Source organism: Schistocerca gregaria, chromosome 6 (genome assembly GCF_023897955.1).
Source record: "Schistocerca gregaria isolate iqSchGreg1 chromosome 6, iqSchGreg1.2, whole genome shotgun sequence".
NCBI lineage: Eukaryota > Metazoa > Arthropoda > Insecta > Orthoptera > Acrididae > Schistocerca > Schistocerca gregaria.
Window position 1 is genome coordinate 491,861,463 of NC_064925.1, and position 25,317 is coordinate 491,886,779.

The 25,317-nt window shown below is 39.8% G+C and overlaps 1 protein-coding gene across 8 annotated transcripts in view; it reads left to right on the forward strand.

Annotated features, from left to right (window-relative positions):
* Positions 1 to 25,317, forward strand: part of LOC126279069 (E3 ubiquitin-protein ligase HECTD1) — a 311,851-nt gene that overhangs the window by 132,842 nt on the left and 153,692 nt on the right. For all 8 annotated transcript variants that reach the window (XM_049979517.1, XM_049979523.1, XM_049979518.1 and 5 more), the window contains 2 exons: positions 12,538 to 12,812; positions 18,179 to 18,431. In XM_049979517.1, coding sequence (XP_049835474.1) covers positions 12,538 to 12,812; positions 18,179 to 18,431 — 528 coding nt within the window. The remainder of the gene's footprint in view (positions 1 to 12,537; positions 12,813 to 18,178; positions 18,432 to 25,317) is intronic.

Here is a 25,317-nt window from a genome sequence, read left to right on the forward strand (position 1 = left end):
CAAATATAACTTAAAATTGACAGAATATTTGACGTAAAGGTAGTAATAACTGCAACGTCTTTAAACTTCAGTTTTTGTGATTATGTTAACACCAGTTGTTATTCCTGGTGGAAAGCAGATGAGCTTTTTCTTCTAGAATTATTAGTAATGTAGTATTTGTATAAAGCATGAAAACAGTGTCACACTCCATGTTTTAACTAAGTGTAATTCTGTTAATCTCGGGCTTCCGAGGCCCTCCACAGTTTCAGATTGAATTTTTTTTTCTCCCCCTACTTAAAATTTTTACTGTACAATCATAAACTGAACTTTTTCTGCCTAACTTTACAATATTATTGATATTAGTAATTGTACAACTATAAGTCTAGTAGCTGGGTCTCTCTGTTGACAAAAATAGTATTTCTATTTCCTTATGGAAACAAACTTTTGATTATTGCCCTTCTCTCTCCATTTTGATCGACTAGGGACCACATCAGTTCAACTGGCTCTCTTTCTGAGCTTTAACTGCTCCCCCCACCCCCCTCCAATTCTCTTGCATTCGTGTCCAGTGTTGGTCTTTCCTCTAGAGTCCACACCTTTCCTGTCTCCAGCTTTGACATTTCCTGAAAACATTTGTAATTTTTCTTTAAGCAGATCTCTTGCTGGCTATCTTCAGGGAACATCCAGGAAAGTGATCCAGTTAAGGAAAAATTTCGAACACGCAATGGTTTCCAGGAAAAGTTGAACCTATGTGTTATTGATGTTGGTTATTGTGCATCTGTAAGTCTAGTAGCTGCAATTCTCTATTGACAGAAAAATATTATTTCTCCTTTTTTGTTGAAACAACTTACTATTCTGTATCTCAGTATTGTAGCATACTGTGTTAACAGCTTCACATATTTTTCTCTTTTCTGTTGTCATCAAACTTGGATCGATCAAACTTTGTACAGTGAACTGTCTGTGACTCATGAACAAAGTTATATAATGGAGCAGTGAGTATAATTGCTGATTTATCTGGGATTCATATGTTTTTGAGCAAAATTTTTGATTCATCTTAAACAGTCTGTACTAATATCCTTGAAGAGCAAAGCGTTCATTGAACCTAAGAGCACTGATGTGTGTGTTCATTAGTTTTCTAATATCTTCTTCTAGATGTCTTAAGAATTGTGGGAAGTTCAGAATTGAAGAAATAATTGGGCATAAATATCCCATACCATTAAAACTGTTTCAAGCAGCTTTCCAATCTGTAAACTGAGAAGAAAATGGTTGTAACAAAAAGAGGAAGAATACATATTAGTGGATTGCACCTGAACCACCTTTGTTATTACTGCACTGGAAAGTTCTGGATGGAATTCAAACAGCAGCCAGAGTAAAGATATATGATTGAGGAGAATTTTCCTTTTTTTCCCCCTTCGAAAGTCAATAAATGACCCATTTTCCAAAATTTATTTTTTGTAGTTAAAAATCAATCCTGGTACCATGCATAACCTGTTGAAACAGTTTCGTCAAAAGCCAATATTTACAGTTACAGGGCGTTGAAAACCAAGAGTTTTTGTAAAACACTTGATATTTGTCCTCAGCCACTTAACGCAAAAGTCAATAAATGCAAACTGTGTGGGGCTCTTGAGAGACTTCAAGCGAAAATAACATTCTAGGATGTTGCCGACAATGATAATGGGAGAATTTTCTGCATAAAAATAGAAAATAAACTGTAGACAAGCACTTGCCACCATTGCCAACATCAGAAGTAAATTAATTGTTTATACATCAACATTTTCTGATTATTGCTCAGTTCGAGCAAGGTTTTTCAGGGAGAAGGAGCATCAGTAAAGAAGCAAAAAGGAAGAATACAGCATGAGGAACAACATGGCTAGACAGCACCTGTATGTACCGCAACATTTGAAACATCATCAGGGATGTCCAAAAACACTCTCAAAAGGACCAAGATCTGGAAAAAACGAATCAATTAACAACAAATCACAGCTTCCACAAACTGTGTGTAAAGAAAGTTCAATGCAGTAATGGAGGAGGAAAATACAAATGTGGTTACAGTATAATTAGATATAAAAGAGAATAAGCTAAAATGAAAGCTCTCCATTGATGAAGTATCCTACTCAAGCCAGGATTGTCTATACAGTTTGTACACTAGGGTTCATTCGTGAGCACAGACAAAGAAAAGGACTGCTTTTTATACCTCACTTGAAACAGGAGGACAGAAAGTATGTAACTAAGTAGTATCTACTCTATTAGGTTTTCCCAAAAACCTTGAGGCACTCCAGCCAGAAAATAGTCCAAATTCGGTTATTTTCTGAGTCTTCTACCAGTCAAAACAGTTAAAGTAATTTCGTGTGCACTAATGACCTTTGTGTCCGAAAGCAGAAAATTTAATAAGCTGATACATTATTTCCCTATTTTTGGTCATGGCTGTAGCACTGACGGAGTGTTTGGTAGAGGGCTAAAGACAACAGGAAAAGGAAGTATTCTTTAACAAACTGAGTCCTATAAAGCGCTGGAACAATATGGCATCAAGCTGCTAAAGTTTGGGAGACAAAGGATATTAGTTCCAGTATATGATCTAAGGTGCTTTTCAAAATAACAGCTCAGTGAGTGATGGCAAAAAGTCTGATACAGAGTATTTTTGTCAGTATTGGACACTTATGGTGGAAGCTCAGGAGAGGTTGAGGGACAGAAATGCAGAAACAGCAGCCAGGAAGTGAGGCAAGCAGCCACCTTGGTAAAGGAGAATGTGGCCAGTATGGAAAAGAAAAACAGGTCTTAGGCATTTTAACATACCAGAAGGAGAAGAAGATTTTTATAAGGACATTGTTGAAAGTGAGCAGTAGATTTCCATATTAGTGTTGTTGTACCCAGTGTTTTCTGTTATATTTCAGAAGTGTTTGTTGCTATTTTCCACGTCTGCCTGTCAAACATTTATGGAAAGTATGATATTGGAGTGTAATATCATGGTGCATTATAGTATTTCTATACAAAATGAACAGTAAAGTACCTTCTAATGTAATAAATGTTAAAAATAAAAAGAAACGAAAAAATTATTTTGAATGTGTATAGACAAAACTTTTAACTTCCATCTTGCATTTATTGACTATTGAAAATCTTGGAAACTTCATTCCTCTATTATGAAAGAAACAATGAAAATTTTAGAAAAGTCAAACACAATGTCAGAATCACGCCTGCAAAAGCTGTGTAACTGTTAAATTATCTTGTTTATGTAATTAGTATTTTGATATGATACTTTAAAAATGTGTTTCCTCAAAGAATTACATTTTGATTTTTGTAGAGTTTTGAAAAATGCTCCTCAATTGAGACAATACTCAGTAAATGGGCACATAAAAACAGTTTAGCTTTTGAACATCCATAAAAATATTTTAAAGTGCTTCACATAGTTATTACGGTGAGTAAATTAGTGGTACTCACAATAAATTGTTAGTATACTTCACAGAAGTACCTTGCAGTGGTTGCTTCTTCATGTTTACATATAACTTGTCTCATTCCACTTCCTTGAAGGCTTCTTTTCATGATGAGGCTCATGGAATAAGATAGTTGAATTAACATACTTCACCAAAATCACTCGGCTACATTGTCCCACTTGAGGTGCAACATATTCTTTCCATGTATCTACTGCCCTTTGCCATCTACTACAACCAGGCGCCCTCCCCACGGGCGACACGCAGCCGCAGCAAAGGCCACCTGGCAGGATGGCCATTGCAAGGAATCCCGATGCCCCAGGGGGATGGGCATCTACCCCTTGGCATACGTGGGGAGTTAACTTTCACCTCTGCTGTCACCACTGAATCTCCCCCACAAGGTAACATCGATGAGATGGTTGAGCAGGTGAATAGCACAATTGTTTCTGTGGCAGAAAGTGTGATCCGCATCACGGATGTCTGCCCAGATGGGCTTTGAACAAGGTGGGCTGGGGAACTTTCCGTTGTGGTGGGGCCGCCATATACCCTGTTGGTTGTAGCCCCCTGATCACACAGGGATCGCTTAGGCTGCCTGAAGCATAAGACAGTCCCTTGGTGGTTGCCAGAATTCGCTGAAGCAATTAAGGAGCATCGGTGAGCTCTACAACGACACCCTTCCCTAGAGCACCTCATAGCTTTTAAATGGCTCCGTGCCAGTGTTCGCTACCTTATTAAACAATGGAAGGAGGAGTGTTGGGGGAGAGATGCCTCCACCATTGGGTGCCATACGTCAACTTCCCAAGTCTGGGTAAAGATCAAACGTCCTTTCGGGTACCGGGCCCCAAAAGCTGTCTCCAGTGTTACAATAAATGGCAAGTTATGTACTGTCGCAAATGCGATTGCTGAGCACTTTGCTCGAGCCTCTGCGTCAGGGAATTACCTCCCAGCCTTTTGCACACTCAAACGGCAGCTGGATGGGAATGTCTTCTCATTCAGTACATGCTGCAGTGAATCCTGTAACGCCCCATTTACAGAGTGGAAGCTCCTCAGTGCCCTTGCATGTTGCCCCGACACAGTTCCTGGACCCGATCACATCCACAGCCAGATGATTAAACATCTCTCATCTGACTACAAGCGACATCTTCTCGTCATCTTCAACTGGCTTTGGTGTGATGGCATCTTTCCATCCCTGTGGTGGGAGAGCACCGTCATTCTGGTACTCAAACCCAATAAAAACCCACTTGATATGGATAGTATAACATCCCAGCTCTTCAACATTATCATCATCATTGCCTGAGCTTACACTACAAACACTACTAGTATCACCAACATTACTCACAACACCATCTTCACCAACCACATCCACATGAATATCAGACTTTCCAGAAACTTCAGTACGAACATCATTATGACAACTTACATCTAAAACATTACCACACATAAGTTTGTACAATCCAAAATTATCAAAGTTATCCTTACCTTTCATTTCAGCATTAGGTGCTTCTTCTTGATTATATAAATTTGCAATTATATCATCTTCTAAGCCTACTTCATCAAAGGTAGCCTGGTTCCTATTACAGTTGTTTCTAGTATTTTCTCTGATGACATTCCAAAATTTCCTGTCAAATTTAATTTTTTCATTACCTCTATCTACAGATCGATCATAAGCATACTGTCTATACTGGTTAGGTCTCTGATTATAGTGCTGTCTGTTCCGGGTGAAATTAGCCTGATTTTGAAAATTCCTTGCCCCGAACTGACAGACTCCCAATGGAGCATTTAGTCGTTTAAAGGCCTATGTCTGTCGTTTCCCTGCCTCGGGTTACCTTCTCTCATGTCATTACCCCAGGACCTGTTTCGATTTTCCCATTCTCTGTTTTAATTAAAGTGCTGATCATTCCTACCAAAATTTCTTCTGTCATTGCTATTATAATTATCCCTGTTGTTGTTAAAGTTTCTTCGTTCACTATCATTGTTATTATTTCCACGGTTCGGTTCCCACCCTCTGTGTGATGAACCTACAAAGTCGTTAAATCTGTTGTTTTGTTCAAAGGCTCTATCAAGTTTGTCCACATATTTCAAGAATTGTTCTATGGACTCATCTGGACCATATACTAAACCCCATTGTACTCCTTTCGGAAGTCTCCGTTTTAGTGCATCAATTTGAGTTAGCTCATCAAATGGCTTATCCAGATGCACTAATTTTTGCAACTGTTTCTCACAATAGGCTTTCATTGACCCATCAGATTCTCTGTAACAAGGACCATTCAAGAATTCACTTTTGATTCGAGCTTGCTCAGTTTCAGACCAAAATTTGGTTAGAAAACATTTTTCGAAATCTTCAAAGGACATTTCCGCGGAACAATTCTGATTGGCCCACGAAAGCGCCTCACCATCAAGTAATTTCTTTACAAATTTTATCTTAACACTATCTGTCATTATGGACGTGAACTGCTTCTTGCAGAATTGCATGAAGTCTTTTGGGTGTATATTCTTGTCACCGGGATAAGTTTTAATGGGAAAATTTCCCCATACCCCATTACAACTATTACTAAAACCTTTTTGCAACATAGTTTCTTGTATTTCTACAAATTTTCTGTCTACAGTTTTTTCGACATTACCTACTCTACTACAAATTTCTGTGACCTTTTTGTCAGAATCAGATTTGAAAGATTCAGTTTCGCTTTCAAAAAATCGTTTTGTCTGGTCAAATTCATTTCACAATTGAGAATTTTCCTCATTTACAAAATCAACAACTTTTTTAAGTTTTGACTGGTTATTTGAAATTTCGTTACTTAAATCAGTTTCAAGGACAGAAATTTTGCTCTCAACTGTGTCCACACGACAACTAAGTTCTTTTTGGTTTGACTCAAAAGTAATTCGCCATTCTTCGAGAACCTGATTAGCGTGAGCAATCTGTTCTGTATTTGAATTTATTTCTGATTTTAAATCACACACAGCCTTCGAAATCGACCTGTCCATCTGTTGTTGTGTCTGTTCAATTTGTTGACGTAATTCGGCACGAGAATCGTCCATCTTCGAGTTTGTGTTATCCAACTTCGAGTTTAACTCTGAAAACATTTGTTTTAACATTTCCAACATTCCTACACTGTCAGAAGCACTTTCCCTTATAGGTGTACTCGCTACACCGCTGTCAATACTGAAATCTGCGTCTTTTTCCATTATTTTAGGAAGCAGGTACTTATCTTAGTGTCCGTCGGCGGTCGTTGGTGTCCGTGTTTTGCGAAATTTTTTCAATTCCAGGATGGTTTCGCTCGGTTGATTCACTCCTCTTCTTGTGACCCCAGAATCGACGTATTTACTTCTGAAGAATGACTGGTCCGTCGTATATCCTCTTCTTGTGGTCCCAAAACAGACGTATTTTCTTCTTGTGATCCCAGAAGAGACGTATTTTATTTTGAAGAATCGCTGGGTGGTCGTCATATCCTCTGCTTCCTCCACCAAATTATAATATCCCAGCTCCGGCGCCTCCAAATTATAACATCCCAGCTCTTCCACCAAATTATAACATTTCAGCTCCTCAACACCAAATTAAAACGTTCCACTTAAATTTGTTTGCACTTATAACGATCCCAGCTTCCTCAACCAAATTAAAACGTTGCATTAGGAGGTGTCTGCTTCGTGCAAAAGGTCTTGAGTTCATATTGACGACAACAAGTAATTCTTCATTACAGACGTTTATTTACAAAACAGAACTGACAGACTTCACAGACTCAACAACTGACTCTCCGAGCTAACCGCACTGCATATCCGAACTGGCAACTGACAACTCCTAGGTGTATTAATATCTTTCCAAACAATGAGAGTCTTTTACAATGTTTTGTTTACAATACGATAGTAATTCACGACTTAAAACTAAATTAGACATTACAGAATTTTAGTACAGATTAAAGTAAGTAAAAGGATCAGTACATATAAATTCTTACAAGCATAATTTCCAAATAAATTTTATAACATTTTTCTACCAGCTTCTGGATAACCTTCACCAGATTTGTACTGATGTTTCCAGAAATATCTTGACATTTGATTCTGGATATTTCTTGAGTGATTTAGAACAACTATTTATATGTAAAATGATTTAAATTGTGTTCCAAAACGTAAATAAACCTTTTTAGCAATATTTCTTGATACAAATCGTCTTTCGAAATTAGGTTATGAAACAGTTTTCACAAGTTTTCGTATTTTTGCGATCGTAATATAGAATTTCTCCATAGAAAGTTCCAGAAGTGTGCATTAAACGTTCATTTACAGACGTTCTCTTTAGCTGGTGAGTTTTTAAAAGTATCTTGTCCATATTATACGAAATAGTTTAGCTCAAAACTGATAATTTATACAATTAATCAGAGCTACAGCAAACAGTGAGTCTTTCTTTTACAAAATGAAATATAATTACAAAATTGAATGAAAATAGGTTACTAACACTAATATATATTTACATTAATTCTATTTTTGTTCTTTCTGTGCAAAATGTCCTAATATTGACACAGTACAATATTTAAACATCATCAAAGTTTCCCTTTACATTTTTCATATCTGTATCGACATCCCCTAAAAGTCTACAGTATCGAATACTTCAATATGTCCCAATATGTCCTGTAATGTTACAATAGCTATCGGCCCATCAGCACCTCCAACGTTCTTTGTAAGCTGCTGGACCGATGACCTCAGATGTTAAGTCCCATAGTGCTCAGATCCATTTGTAAGCTGCTGGAACATATGGTACGTCGGCAGTTGGGTTGGGTCCTGGAGTCACATGACTTGCTGGCTCCATGTCAGGGCAGCATCCATCAGGGTCGCTCTACCACTGATAATGTTGTGTCCATTGAGTCTGCCATCTGAACAGCCTTTTCCAGACGGCAGCACTTGATTGCCGTCTTTATTGACTTACATAAAGCATACACGACATGCGACATAATGTCGTTGCCACATTGTATGAGTGGGGTCTCCGGAGACCACTCCCGATTTGTATCCAAAACTTCCTGTCGCTCCGTTCTTTCCGTGTCCATTTTGGTGACTCCCTAGTTCCATCCATATCCAGGAGAACGTAGTCCCGCAGGGCTTTGTATTGAGTGTGTCTCTATTTTTAGTTGCCATTAACGGTCTAGCAGCAGCTGTTGGGCCGTCTGTCTCACCTTCTCTGTAAGCAAATGACTTCCACATTTCGTACTGCTGCTCCATTTCTGTTGTTGCTGAGCAGCACCTCCAGGGAGCCATCCACAAGGCACAGTCATGGACTCTAGCCAATGGCTTACAGTTTTCAGCCGCAAAGTCGTGTGTTGTAGCGTCCATCCGGATCCTGCACTTCACCTTAATGACGATCCACTCAATGTAGTGGAGACATATCAGTTTCTAGGACTGGTTATCAACGCTCGATTGACCTGGCTCCCTCATCTTCATCAGCTTAAGCAGAAGTTCTGGCAGGACCTCAGTGCCCTCCGTTGCCTGAGCAACACCAATTGGGGTGCTGCTGCAGCTCTACAGAGTCCTTATCCAATCCCAAATTGACTATGGGAGTGTGGTTTATGGTTCGGCAGTGCCTTCATCGTTGCATTTACTTCATCGTTGCATTTACTTAAACCTGTGCACCACTGTGGAGTTCGAGCGACAGGAGCCTTTAGGGCGAGTCCGGTGACCAGTGTCCTGGTGGAGGCTGGTGCCCCTCCACTGCAGATCAGACGTGCACAACTGCTCACCAGCTCTTCAGCACACATTCATAATTCCCCTGAGCATCCGAATTACCGTCTCCTTTTCCCGCCCGCGGCAGTCCATCTCCCGCATCGGCAGCCCAGATTGGGGCTAATGATTGTGGTTCGTGTGCAATCCCTTGTCTCCGAACTGGAATCCTTTCCTTTACCACCTCTATGTGTGGTCCATTCATGTAGGTCTCCATGGTGTATGCCTCGGCTGCAGCTTCGTCTGGACCTTTTGCATCACCCTAAGGACTCAGTTAGCCTCACCGCTCTCCACTGTCACTTCCTCTCGATTTTTGACGTGTTCCGGAGCTCTGAATCGGTTAACACCGACAGCTCAATGGCTGATTGTCACATAGGCTTCGCATATGTTCATGGAGGACATATTGAGCAGCACTCCTTGCCAGTTGGCTGCAGTGTTTTCACTGCAGAGCTGGCGGCCATTTCTCGTGCTCTTGAGTACCTCCGCTCGTGCTCTGGCGAGTCATTTCTCCTGCATACTGACTCATTGAGCAGCCTACATGCTATCAACCAGTGCTACCCTCGCCACACTGGTAGCATCCATTCAGGCGGCCATCTATGCCCTGGAACAGTCCCGCCGTTCCGTGGTGTTTGTGCGGAACCCAGGACATGTCGGAATCCCTGGCAACAAATTTGCCGACAGGCTGGCCAAACAGGCGACGTGGAAACCGCTTCTGAAGATAGGCATCTCCGAAGCTGATCTGCATTCTGTCTTACACCACAGGGTTTTCTGGCTTTGGGAGACGGAATGGCATAACAGCATGCACAACAAACTGCGTGTCTTTAAGGAGGCTATGAATGTGTGGAACTCTTCCATGCAGCCTTCTCGCAGGGAATCAGTTGCCCTCTGCTGGCTCTGCATTGACCATACATGGCTAACGCATGGTTACCTACTCCATTGCGAGGACTCACCTCAGTGCCGATGTGGCTCCTAAATGACAGTCGTCCACCTCTTGATGGAATGCCCACTTTTAGCTGCTCTGCAACAGACTTTTCACTTTCCCAGCACCCTGCCTTGAGTGTTGGATGACAATACCTGTTTTACGTTTTGTCCACGAGAATGGGTTTTATATTTCTATATAGGTTTTAGCACATGTACTTTGTCCCTGTGTGTCCTCTACCCTAGTGCTTTTAGGGTGGAGGTTTTAATGTGTTGCAGAGTGGCTGGCTTTCCCTTTTTATTCTCGTGGTTGACCAGCCACTGTAATCTGCTTTTATGTTTTACTCCCTCTATTTCTAGCATCTCTGTTGTTTTCTTGTCCTCTTTTGTTTGTTTTAGTGTTTGTTGCCTTCTCTTCGTTCTTGTGACTTTTCCTTTCTTTCCGTTTTGTGTTATATGTGTCTTCTGTTTTATTGTTACTCTTTTGGCATTGTTTTATTAGGGGACCGACAACCTCGTAGTCTGGTCCCTTCTCCCACCTTTAAACCAACCAACCAACCAATAAACAGCAGCAAAACTTGAGACTATGTTGCTTGCTGAAATGTCGCAGAATTTCATAACACACTTGATTTTTGGAAGAGGTTTTCTCATGTGGAAATGTAGTGAGAAATAACGTACAAACAAGAATATTTTGCGCGCGCTGGTGGGGGTGGGGGGTTGTTTGAGAAGAAATTTTACCAGAAGTATTGTGTAAAGCAGTAAATGACAAACTAGAGAACACAGTTTCTATTACATGAATCATAAGCTTACCAATGGTGCAGGAACACTTAACTGCTGGTTGTGTCATTTGATAAAGTCACACTAGAGAACATAATACTTCATTGTGCAGATAAACTTCACAGCTGCTTTTGCCACACATGCTGCACGATCTGTGTACTTTGTAGAGAGAACTTGCTTCCAGGTCGGGAGAAGGTGGTGTCGCAATTGTTGGTGAACGAGATCAAGGCGATTTAATTAGTTTGCAAGTGCAACAGCTAAAGTTGTATGTGGCGTGCATTCATAAAGTTCAAATTATCACCTCAAAAATAGTTAGGTAATTAATTTTTTGTTTGGTTGCAGGTACACGGGCACAGGCATGGTACACATTGCTATCTCCATACCACATTGATTGCAGAACTTCATTTTATGAGACGAGATGTTGGTTAAAACATACTGTTTCTTGTACAATTGCTGTTGAGGCATAACAGTCATATGTGAGGAATGAGAACAATCTACATATAAAACTAAAATCACATACCTTGGTCGGAAACGTGTCCAGTGTTCGGGAACACCCATTTTCAGTAAATTGGCGGCAGCCATCAAAAACTTGGATTCAGATGAAACATAATTCATACGGAGGTTGGAAGACTTTTTGGTAGGCCTCGTCGCCTACTCTGTAGATGAATATTTTAACAGGGATTGTTAGACCAGCTGAAGTAAAAATGTTGGTTAGGTTTCAGTTTTGAAAGTACTTGGTCATAACAGTCAGATTACTAGGAATTCTGTGTATGATAAATTCATTAAAAGTGCATAAGTATGTTTCATTCTGACAGTGTATTAATTCTACAATTATTAGTATTTCCTGTTTACTGAAATGTATTCACATATCTTGACAATCTCCTAACAAATGATCAGGGAAGTGAGTGTTAATGTTCAGATCTTCTTTATTTTTTATGTTCTACTTTCTGACATCTTGCACACTCGCAAGAATCATTTCATACTGGGGTCTGTGGAATGACAAATGAACCTAATTTAAAGAGATCTGACCACGTAGTTTCAGCTACACGTAGTTTCAGCTACAGATTTAAGGTCACTGGCTTTTAACCGTTTTGCTGTTGGAGAAATTATAAAATGACAGATCAACACCAGTCAACATAGACATTTATTTACACAGAACATATGAATTGCGGAAGTTACATAATAATTTAGTTACAAATGCACACACGAAGACAGACATTCAGAGGTCCTGTTTAGTGATCCCTCACAGTTTCCATGCTGTGCCAAGCAAAGGGATTAATTTATGAGATTAGAAGTTAATTTATTAGCATATAGGGCCTATGTCTATGTATCTGATATTGATGTGGTACTCGTACTAAGAGGTTCTGTATTATACTACTTCCTCCCTGTTTTATTAAGTTGACTATTTTAATCCTCCCAGAGTGCTTAGCTCATCTACTTATTTTTAGCCTTAAACAAAACCAAACAATGGAAAATGTGGTATGGGATGGAATATGACAATATTATGAAAAGAATAGTTGCTACTCACTATGCAATGGAGATGCCAAGTCACAGACAGACACAACAAAAAGACTGTAAAAAAATAAGCTTTTGGCCACCAAAATTCAGTTGGTCATAAAATTGTGTGTGCTGGTCATTGTATAGTCTGCAAAAAGTTACCATGAACATCTGACCCCACCCTGCTAACTAATTTTGATTTCTGTCATTTTGTGAATGGATAGTGATAAGTTTTCAATGCTTCTTGCAGATACTTACAAGGCGTATTCGATTCAGACTGGAGAAAGCTCCAGGTGAATCATCATTGATAGATCGCACAGGACGCTGCCTCAAGATGGAACCTTTGGCAACTGTTCAGCAATTAGAGCGCTACTTGCTGAAAATGGTGGCTAAACAGTGGTATGACTATGAACGTACAAGTTTCTCTTTTGTACGACGTATTAAAGAACAAGGGCGCATTACATTCTTGCAGCAACATGATTTTGATGAAAATGGCCTCTTCTACTGGATTGGCACCAATGCAAAGTAAGTTGGGCTATGTAATTAAGCCATTCGTGATGTATAAGCTTCACAGCATAGTTCATGAATCATTTTTTTTAAAAATCCTAGATAAAAATAGTTTCATAAACATGTTTGAAGGCTGTGTACTGTAAAGACTAGCATGTTTAATTGCTCATATCTTAGTTAAAAATTTGGATAATTTGATTCCGTTCTCAATCTGCCCCATTTCTTAACATGTTAGATAAGTGTTTCCTCCATAATAACCAGATCATTGACACGCACAAACAGCTGCTGCTAGCAAGATTTTTACTTTTTGTGAACATTCACATTAGATTTCAGTTTTCATGAAATTATAATTTTAATAATACTTATAATAGGGTTAAATACATAATATTTGAATTCGCTGCTTTGTTTGTATGTAGGAAACAAGTTTTATCATAAAATAGGGTTAAATGCATAATATTTGGATTCTCTGCTTTGTTCGTATGTAGGAAACAAGTCAAGTAGTTAAGTATGAGTATTGCATGGTAAAATATTTTTTCAGAAATAACTAAGATCAAAATAATGGCTGTTACATCCTCATAAAGGTAATATCTGAAACTTTCTACTCATTCACTCATTCTTAATTTTATGATTTTCCTGATAGAGATGGCTAATAATTTTCTCGCACCAGTAGTCATTTGATAATATCTTTTGGCAATATATTTGGAAAGATAGCTGCTGTGAAATAGTTACTATTATTTACATACAAATTAAATTGTCTTTTCGTTGTGTTTTTTGTGTGTTGTATTTCTTAATTGGTTCTTCAGCATTATGTCCAATATTCTTGTAATAACTAAAATATTTTGATGAGTTAACTGCTGATGCAACTGTGTGAAGCTAATATTGTGAGCCAATTTTCACCATGAACATACACTGGCATCCATGAGAAACCTTCCTTCAGCAAGGTCCTAGCAGGCACACGGGGGGAGGGGTTTATTAGTTATTGGGAGCTCCAACGTTAGGCGGGTGATGGAGCCCCTTAGGGAAATAGCGGAAAGGTCGGGGAAGAAGGCCAGTGTTCACTCTGTCTGCTTGCCGGGGGGTCTCATCCGAGATGTGGAGGAGGCCCTACCGGCGGCGATAGAGAGCACTGGGTGCACCCGACTGCAAATTGTTGCTCATGTCGGCACCAATGACTCTTGCCGTCTGGGTTCAGAGGTCATCCTCAGTTCGTACAGGCGGTTGGCGGAGTTGGTGAAGGTGGAAAGCCTCGCTCGCGGGGTGGAATCAGAGCTAACTATTTGTAGTATCGTTCCCAGAACCGATCGCGGTCCTCTGGTTTGGAGCCGAGTGGAAGGCTTAAACCAGAGGCTCAGACGATTCTGCGGAGAGCTGGGGTGCAAATTTCTCGACCTCCGCTATCGGGTGGAGAAATGTAGGGTCCCCCTGAATAGGTCAGGCGTGCACTACACGCCGGAAGCGGCTACGAGGGTAGCGGAGTACGTGTGGAGTGCACATGGGGTTTTTTTAGGTTAGAGAATTCCCTCCCTAGGCCCGACAAGACGCCTCCTGAGACGCGGCAAGGCAGGAGTAGGCAAAATGCAACAAGGAATAACAATATTAATGTGCTAATAGTAAACTGCAGAAGCGTCTATAGAAAGGTCCCAGAACTGCTCTCATTAATAAACGGTCACAACGCCCATATAGTACTAGGAACAGAAAGTTGGCTGAAACCAGACGTAAACAGTAATGAAATCCTAAACTCTGATTGGAATGTATACCGCAGAGATAGGCTGGACAGTGAAGGGGGAGGCGTGTTTATAGCGATAAGAAGTGCAATAGTATCGAAGGAAATTGACGGAGATTCGAATTGTGAAATGATTTGGGTGAAGGTCACGGTTAAAGCAGGTTCAGACATGGTAATTGGATGTCTCTATAGGCCCCCGGGCTCAGCAGCTGTTGTGGCTCAGCACCTGAAGAATAATTTGGAAAATATTTCGAGTAGATTTCCCCACCATGTTATAGTTCTGGGTGGAGATTTTAATTTGCCGGATATAGACTGGGAGACTCAAACGTTCATAACGGGTGGCAGGGACAAAGAATCCAGTGAAATATTTTTAAGTGCTTTATCTGAAAACTACCTGGAGCAGTTAAACAGAAAACCGACTCGTGGCGATAATATATTAGACCTTCTGGTGACAAACAGACCCGAACTATTTGAATCAGTTAATGCAGAACAGGGAATCAGCGATCATAAAGCGGTTACTGCGTCGATGATTTCAGCCGTAAATAGAAATATTAAAAAAGGTAGGAAGATTTTTCTGTTTAGCAAAAGTGACAAAAAGCAGATTACAGAGTACCTGACGGCTCAACACAAAAGTTTTGTCTCAAGTGCAGATAGTGTTGAGGATCAGTGGACAAAGTTCAAAACCATGGTACAATATGCGTTAGATGAGTATGTGCCAAGCAAGATCGTAAGAGATGGAAAAGAGCCACCGTGGTACAACAACCGAGTTAGAAAACTGCTGCGGAAGCAAAGGGAACTTCACAGCAAACATAAACATAGCCAAAGCCTTGCAGACAAACAAAAATTACGCGAAGCGAAATGTAGTGTGAGGAGGGCTATGCGAGAGGCTTTCAATGAATTCGAAAGTAACGTTCTATGTACTGACTTGGCAGAAAATCCTAAGAAATTTTGGTCCTATGTCAAAGCGGTAGGTGGATCAAAACAAAATGTCCAGACACTCTGTGACCAAAATGGTACTGAAACAGAGGATGACAGACTAAAGGCCGAATTACTAAATGTGTTCTTCCAAAGCTGTTTCACAGAGGAAGACTGCACTGTGCTTCCTTCTCTAGATTGTCGCACAGTTGACAAAATGGTAGATATCGAAGTAGACGACAGAGGGATAGAGAAACAATTAAAATCGCTCAAAAGAGGAAAGGCCGCTGGTCCTGATGGGATACCAGTTCGATTTTACACAGAGTACGCGAAGGAACTTGCCCCCCTTCTTGCAGCGGTGTACCGTAGGTCTCTAGAAGAGCGAAGCGTTCCAAAGGATTGGAAAAGGGCACAGGTCATCCCCGTTCTCAAGAAGGGACGTCGAACAGATGTGCAGAACTATAGACCTATATCTCTAACGTCGATCAGTTGTAGAATTTTGGAACACGTATTATGTTAGAGTATAATGTCTTTTCTGGAGACTAGAAATCTACTCTGTAGGAATCAGCATGGGTTTCGAAAAAGACGATCGTGTGAAACCCAGCTCGCGCTATTCGTCCACGAGACTCAGAGGGCCTTAGACACGGGTTCACAGGTAGATGCCGTGTTTCTTGACTTCCGCAAGGCGTTTGACACAGTTCCCCATAGTCGTTTAATGAACAAAGTAAGAGCATACGGACTATCAGATCAATTGTGTGATTGGATTGAGGAGTTCCTAGATAACAGAACGCAGCACGTCATTCTCAATGGAGAGAAGTCTTCCGAAGTAAGAGTGATTTCAGGTGTGCCGCAGGGGAGTGTCATAGGACCGTTGCTATTCACAATATACATAAATGACCTGGTGGATGACATCGGAAGTTCACTGAGGCTTTTTGCAGATGATGCTGTGGTGTATCGAGAGGTTGCAACAATGGAAAATTGTACTGAAATGCAGGAGGATCTGCAGCGAATTGACGCATGGTGCACGGAATGGCAATTGAATCTCAATGTAGTGAAGTGTAATGTGATGCGAATACATAGAAAGATAGGTCCCTTATCATTTAGCTACAAAATAGCAGGTCAGCAACTGGAAGCAGTTAATTCCATAAATTATCTGGGAGTACACATTAGGAGTGATTTAAAATGGAATGATCATATAAAGTTGATCGTCGGTAAAGCAGATGCCAGACTGAGATTCATTGGAAGAATCCTAAGGAAATGCAATCCGACAACAAAGGAAGTAGGTTACAGTACGCTTGTTCGCCCAATGCTTGAATACTGCTCAGCAGTGTGGGATCCGCACCAGGTAGGGTTGATAGAAGAGATAGAGAAGATCCAACGGAGAGCAGCGCGCTTCGTTACAGGATCATTTAGTAATTGCGAAAGCGTTACGGAGATGATAGATAAACTCCAGTGGAAGACTCTGCAGGAGAGACGCTCAGTAGCTCGGTACGGGCTTTTGTTGAAGTTTCGAGAACATACCTTCACCGAAGAGTCAAGCAGTATATTGCTCCCTCCTACGTATATCTCGCGAAGAGACCATGAGGATAAAATCAGAGAGATTAGAGCCCACACAGAAGCATACCGACAATCCTTCTTTCCACGTACAATACGAGACTGGAATAGAAGGGAGAACCGATAGAGGTACTCAGGGTACCCTCCGCCACACACCGTCAGGTGGCTTGCGGAGTACGGATGTAGATGTAGATGTAGATGTAGAAACTAGGGGCAGGAACATCCCTGAAGGGGAAATTGCCTGTAAAATGGAACTCTGATACTAACTTGCTTAGCTTGACCTATCTAATAACTGTATTTTGAACAAACTGATAGTGTTGGTACACTTCAGTTAGAAGTCCTAAAATTCACCTGTTTCTGGAGATACAGTACAAAAAACATGAGGCCACATTCTTAGAACATCTACACACACACACACACACACACCCCACTGTGAAAGAGAAGAAAAATTGAGAACTTTCTCTTCTGGATTCCGCAGGTCATAGATAAAGGAGATGGCTGCTTGAGTCAAACATTCCGACACCAATTTTCATGTTACCAGCTGTCATCATCATCTCAACACAGTGTGTTACTACAGGCACTTACACAAAGACTAAATGCTGTATCAGATTCTGAGTGCTCGGAGAGTTTAGCATCACGTGTACTTTGTTTGTGTGCGCTTTATGGGTAATCTGAGAAGCAGGTCTGCCTTTCAAGATGCACTGGTGGTGGTGGTTGGGGGGGGGGGGGGCAGAGTGAGTTTCAAGAAGGGGGCTGTGGGAAAAGCATATAGCTTAAGATGCCTTACTGTGTTTGAATTTAATTGTAGCCTGTTGCACAAATATTGAAGAATTGGAGAGGAAGAGAAAGGAAGCAGCAGACTTAAAACACTGTAATTTATTTTGTAACAAGTACTAAACTTTCACTTAATTCGTGTCTCAATTAAGAGCGGATACCTTTAATTGAGAACCTCGTGGTAGTAACACGAAAGTATCTTTGTTTTTTAATTTTGATGAATTTAATAAATTTTTGCCTTCCTCACATTAAAATGATGTCCTCAATATCTGCACCCTGTCTTCATTATTTTGGGTATATATTTGCTATTATGCTGTGCTCAGTGAGCTTTTGAAATTTGTTTGGAGGACAGATCCTGAAATTATAACTTTGTTTTTTCGACAACCTTGGCACACATTAATCACGCAAATATTTACAGGACAAGTCCAGAATGGGTTAACCCAGCACAGTTTGGACTTGTAACTGTGACTTCATCAGATGGCCGTAACCTGCCGTATGGACGTCTAGAGGATATACTGAGCCGTGACACCTCTGCCCTAAACTGCCATACAAATGATGATAAGCGTGCTTGGTTTGCTGTTGACCTTGGCCTCTGGCTTATTCCTACCAGTTACACATTGCGCCATGCACGTGGTTATGGGAGATCTGCTCTTCGGAACTGGCTGTTTCAGGTAAGACTGGGAACAGTCTAGGGTGTCATTTTTGTGTTATTTTTAAGAAAGTGTAATATATGCTTGGGCGTTGGGGTTGAGCGAGGATGTAGCATATGTATTTTGAAACTGTGGGTGATGATCTCAAGACAGTGAACTTATGTTGTACAAAAATAGACACAAAAGTTGCTGAAGGCGACAGTGCTGAAAATAATTGTGTGTGTGTGTGTGTGTGTGTGTGTGTGTGTGTGTGTGTGTGTGTTTGGTGGGGGGGGGGGGGGGGGGCGGTGGTATGTAAGAGGTGTGCTACATGCTTATTGAGTATTATGAATTATTAGACAGTGACATTTTGCAATTTGCTATCAAACTAAGTCATTTCTTTTTCCACGTAATTTCAAGAAATGAAATTTTTGGAAGGTTTTAATAAAATGTAAATGGGTGAAGAAACCTTTGCACTAAAATTCCACAATGCGCCAAGCAAGGACATGTTTACCCCATTGGTTTCTATCAACGACAGAGTAGTTGGTTATGGTACTGAAACCAAATTATTAGGTCTTTGGCTGCAGAACAATGTAAAATGGAACAAGCATATTGAATATCTTAATGCGGAACTAAGCAAGTCATGTTCCATTCTTTGCTCTATAAAATCTTGCTGTAATGAGAAAATAGTAATGAATGCATACCATACTTGCTTCCATTCTCACCTTAAATATGGAGTCACTTTCTGGGGAAACTCTGACAGCTAATAGCACTTTCAAATTACAAAAAAAGTGCCATTAGAATCTTGTTTAGATGCAACATTAGAGACTCTTGCAGACCTCTGTTTAAAATATCTGGTATTCCTCCATTACCATGTGTATGCCTGGTGAATACTCCTAGATTCTTTAAAATAAATGTAATAGGTAAGGATGTAGTCTGCAAAAAACTGTGATATACATGATCAGTTTACTAGATAATGAAAAAAATTATTTAGAACCCAAATCAACACCTCTGTGCTAAAAGGTTCATTTCACGTGGATGTCAAACTTAAAAAAAAAGAACTTACTGAAAACATAAGTGCTATTACTGAGTTAAAAACCTTTGGAAAACCTCTAAAGTCGTATTTACCGCATCACTGCTTTTGCTCCATTAAAAGATATTTAAATTTACGAGGTGTGTTATATGTACTACTTAGTGTATAAAGTATGCCTAGAAATCACTTACAGAAGTGTACTTAAAATTTGACTTGGCCATTGTCATATGCAAATGATGTTTTGTAGGCAACAGGACCAAAACTACGATACAGTAAAATACCTTGTGTGCTTGCCTTCATGGAAGGACTTTGTATGTAGACTTCAAGGCACATTCATTTACTTACATTTTGGTCAGATAGTTATTGGACAAATGGCTGTATTTCTTTTTGTCTCAACCTTGTGTTCAATCTTCATATATAATTGAATTATGTTCTGGAGTTAAGCTTCCTCTGTTTTTTCGTGCGTAGTGGTCATGCTTACAATATATTTTCTCATTCAGTTTGTGTTGTAGAAATTTGTGGTATGTGATCAGTTAAAACTATACCTTGTGCATCCTAGTTTAGATATAATACTGTCTTTCTAATTTTGCAATGTGATGTGTGATGTAATTGATTTTTGCACATATTTCCACTCGCTAACTAGTTGATCTTTCATTTTTGCCTTTCCTGTTATCCATTTCTATGGAGAAGATAAAATTATAATTTTTGACTATTCCTCAAAACTTACAGAAACTTAAAACAGGCTAAGCATACAGCCTTACGGGAAAATGGTGGCCATTGCGTAAATGATTTTTTTTATTACTTAAATAATATAAACATAAGCACTGCGTACAAGAAGCATTCAGTTGTCATCAGGAACACAAAAAAGAATGAAAACTTTGCTTGGTTGTGTTGCCTGGACTGGAGTTCAGTTGGTAGACTGGAGGGGAGGGGTGTGTGTAAGCGAGCTAGAGCACCCGTGCACCTACATTTTCAGTGTACGATGAGGGTGTAACAGATTCATTGAGATTGAGGCTAGGAGGATTATGGGAATGAAGGATGTATTTGGAGGATAGCTCCTATTTGTGTGGTTCAGAAAAGCTGGTCTGGGGGAAGGATCCAAATGACACTCTATGAACCAGCCATGGATATAGTCTATTGTGCAGAGAAGTGTGTTCCACCACTAGGTTGTCAGGTCTGCTCTTGGCTGCAGAATGACAGTTGACATTAAATTGGTTGAGCAGTTGGTTGATTGTCAAGGCCACATAAAAAGCTGTGCAGAAATTGCAGTAGAGTTACTGTTTGACATGGCTGTTTTCATTGGTGGGGTCCTGTTTTTGATAGGATAGGATAGGATAAGTCTGTGCCAGGACTAGAGTAGGCTGTGTTGGGTAGGTGAATCAGGTAAGTCTTGCACTTGGCTCTTACTGTGATATGATGCCTGTGGCAAAGCGTTGTGAGTGAGAGGACGTAAGGATAGAGCAAGATGTTGTGTAGCCTGGGTGAGCAGTGAAATACTACTTAAAGATCATAGATAGGGTGGTCCCTTATTTCCACCATGGTGATGGATAATCAAATTGCTCAGTTGCTCCAGCCCGGCATGGTATTGAGTGATAAGTAGGTGCTCCTTTGCAGCAGGTTCTTGAAACTGGTGGAAGGATTAAGAGTGCTTGAGGATAAGGCACGGGAAAAAATGTTTGCAGACTGTGTTCGAGGAATAGTGCTTATCCGTCAAGGCCATTGAGAGACCTTCTGCACATTGGATTGAAATTCTTTTCAGTGCAGATATGCTGGCCACCTGCTGTCCACATGGGGCCAGCCTATATGGGAGTTTTTTTGTGGAAGAGATGGCAGCTGTGAAAAGGCAGGTTCTATAGATGGCTAGTGTGCTGAAAATGGATGAAAGTTGAAAGTAAGGATGGAGCCATGAGAGGTTCAGTCACACGGCACCTTCCAATGCTAGTGTGTTTATGGGTGACCTAAAGGAAACCTTAACCATGTCTGGTTAAGTTAATTGATAATATATTAGTGATCTGGACCTAGGGCCAGGACACCATTCCTTTACGACCTCAACATTTTCTCTCTCATCCACTTCACATGGTCCCCCTCTGCCCAATGTGCCACATTCCTGGACTTAGACCTCCACCAAAAATGAGGTTGCTGCTTATCTGCATGACCGTACAGAACAAATGTATTTTCAGATCTTAGAAACTGTAATGTGCATGCCTTAGATCGATATGGCACAGTAATATTGCTGGTGAGTTGTATATGAAGTAACAACGTAACCCTCATCAGTCGATATTTCATTTAGGTAGCAACTATTATTGTGCTTGCATGACAGGACAGGCACAGTTTTTCTTTAACTAAGGAGTAAGATTTAGTCATCAGTGAGTAGTGACACTGGAAGATAATTTTCAACAAACTGCGGAATTTGGCAAAGTAATTATGCAGATTTCAGACTTGTTGTTTTTGTCTTTTGCAAAAAGTTACATGTAACAGAGACTCTGGTAGAGAGTAAGGCTTGGACAAATACTATGTGAGGTGTAGCACACATTGGAGAGTAACCTGTAAACTTAAGTTTCATGAAGGGAATCCCACAAAGTGAAAAGCTGGGAGATAATCTGAAGGTAAGGTTCTTTCCTTTGTCTCTCGGCAAATAATCCTGCTGAAGGGCTTGAAAACTGTGAAGACAGTAAAGTTATTTACTTGGAAGTATTGGTTGGTGCTGCTATTCTGCCCCGTCCAGAGTACTTCACTACCGCAGATGATGATAGATGATTTTATCGAAAAACTCTACGTCAGAGACATGTAATCCAAATGTGGTAGCATCAATTGCATCCTCTACATCAGATTGACAAAGCTAACAAGACACCTGTCTTTCCTGATATGCTGAGCAATAAAAGAATAAATTATAAGAGGGTGAACAATATCTCATTAAGTACAACTGGAAATGAAAAACCAAGAATTGCTGTGATGTTAGTAGTTGTTGTAGAGGGAGAAAAGGAGGCCCTCCTCCTTAAGTTATTCTGAAGGGTAAAACTTTGCCCAAGGGAAGTTTCTGTAAGGGGTTAGTGATATGTTGCCAAAAAAAGTCTGGGTGACAGCGAAATTAATGACTTGCTGACTACTAGTTAAATTTACGTACATGGTGTGCTGCTCAGGAAAAGTTATGCTAGTGTTGGTTGTTTCAGTGTCACCTCATCTCTGAAGTCAGGAATTAAGTTAATGCTTTGGAGGCTAATCTAGTCGTCTTACCTGGACATCAAAACTGCAGGTTCTTGATGTAGGCATAAAGAAGCCATTAAAAGACTGCCTCAGAAAATTTTAAAACATTATTCCAATTGGCCTTTACAAGGGGCTTGTGCATTCACTATGGTGCACTCACTCCATCTGGCAAGATTAAAAAGCAGACTGGAATCCTTTTGTCAAAGTGGATTCTGTCTTAAGCTACAATGTCCTGGATGGTTTGAAGGTCAATGTACTTTAGGTGGTGAGAGATATTCTTAGTTTCCATGCGGGACAATAGGCACTCGAAGCCTAGGAGAAAGATCAGATAAAATTGTTTAGATGGGCGTTACTTTGCAGATGTCTGATGAGAGAGGTTGTAGGGTTAGGATGTTGGTGGATATTTATTTTTTATCAATTTTCAGTTAATTTGAAATTATATTATATTTACCCAGTAGGGTATTTGACTGTTTTCTGGAAATTGTCTTAAATGATTAATTACATTATTTTATCCCCCTAACATGCTTTCCTCTTGAATGTCAGTATGCATTAATGAAAATGAGATCCAAATAATTTGAAAGCTCAATAAAACACTCCACTCCAGTCATTTGATGCCTGTGATGTCACTGGCTATCTCGCTGCTCCTAGTGCCATAAAGCTATTCACAGTAATGTCTTGCTTTGGAATTTACATTGCATAAAAATGGTTATGAATGGTGTGTAGTACCATAATTTGGTTATGAATGGTGTGTAGTACCATAATTTACAAATATATCTGTAATAACTCCCGAAAAAAGTTTGAGTATTCCAGAGAATGAGGTAAGATGCAAAAAGTGTTATTGCACTCTACCAGCAAATTGCCACCACATTGACATAAAAGTTCACTATCTTCATTAAAAATGTCGCACTTTGAAGTTAACAGTAATTTATCTAAGAGATATGCCTTTCCACTATACAAGGAATGATAGTGTCATTAAATGAAATTAAAATCTTAGTGAGAGTTGTCATTTTACCCAGCTTCACATAAATTATCTGGTTGATCAGTTGTCAGAATGGTAGATTGTCAAATTTTACAAGATGATGTCCATATATTGCTGGTTACACTCCAACCTGGAAGAAAATTTTGATTTATTTATAAAACTACTCGACATTCGTCTTATGTGATAACGTAATCACAATCACAAAATTTCATCAGACCGATCAGAAACAGAATATTGTTGTGTTTTCCTTGTTGTTTACATGCACTTAAATTTGCAGTTGTTATTGGGACGTGTCACATTCAAAAAGATATTTTATCACTGTCTTGTAATTTGTAATTTTGGACCCCCATGAAAGGGATTTTTTGTTGTATGTATTTTTTTGGTAGTTGGAAGGCCAATTCAAGTTTGCGTATTCTCGATTCCATTGCTTTGCTTTCCCCAGCATTCCAACTAATCCATTCTCCGAGATATTTGAATTCTTTTCTATTTCAAACTTTCTTTAACTTTGAGGTATTTACATGAGTGCTTGATGTTTGTCTTTGTACTTTACTAGAAACAATATTTTTTATCTTCATACTGTCCAGCTAGGATCGCAGTTTTTTGAACTTGTAAAGTTTCATCTTGTGTGAAGATGAAGTAAGTCTGTTTAGCATTGGCGTTATTTTACACTCCCAAACATCACAGACCTTAAGTTTGTGCTACCAGCATGTTGTACATGCTTTATATCTTTCTATATAGAAAAACTCATCGTCATACGCCTCATAGTATTGTGGGCGTATGGTGATATCCTCACTACAAGTAATGCTTTCCAAAAAAAAGTGAAACATTTGTTCACAAAGGAAATGTATTTATCCTCTGTTGTCCATTTCTCAGAGTAAGATCAATGTGAAGCTACATATATCATACTCTTGTCATTGAAACATCTACTATGATCTGTTCTTGCTAATGCTATTTTCATATTTTATTAAAACTTTTAGAAATAACTGACCCTTCAGGGACTCGAACATTTGACCTCATTATCCGTAGTCATATGTGCTACCTGTTGCGGCATTGAACGCCTCGTCAGACCAATACTTCTGCTTGGGTGTCTTCTGTGTAGGAAATCAGCACTAAGGTTTGCCAAGAATAATTTTATTGTGCTTTGTGTCATATCTCATGACTAATAGTCGACAGTCCAGTTTTAATATAATGGCCCATTTGCAAAGGTTCTACAATTCCTCAGTTTTAAGTGAGTCTTGTAGGTGAGTTTAATGATGTTGCAAGAAGCAGGGAAAAGAATGTCCGTCATTGCACATATTGCCGCTGTAAATGGGTGTGGCATAAACACACAAACTTTCACAGGGTTTCCCACTATCAGCGTTCATAGAATTACATTTCTGATGTTACTCACAAGTTGCAATTACATTTTCCATTATTAAATAGCTAAACTGTTTGGATGTAAAAACATTTAACTTTAGTCTGCGATGTCACCACACCAGAGCATCAGGCCAGTATCCGAGCATTTTCGAACACGTGACCAAATCTTGGTATTTAATAACTTTTAAGCTTTAATTGCATGAAAATAACATTTTGTGAGAATATTGACCATAAATGCTATTTGAATGTTATTGATCCGAATAACAACAGTTCGAATCATATTTTTAACACGGGAAGGTAGCCTATTATGAGATGAGGTTTTCTACCAAATTCATCATTTGAAAAAGACGGGGTAA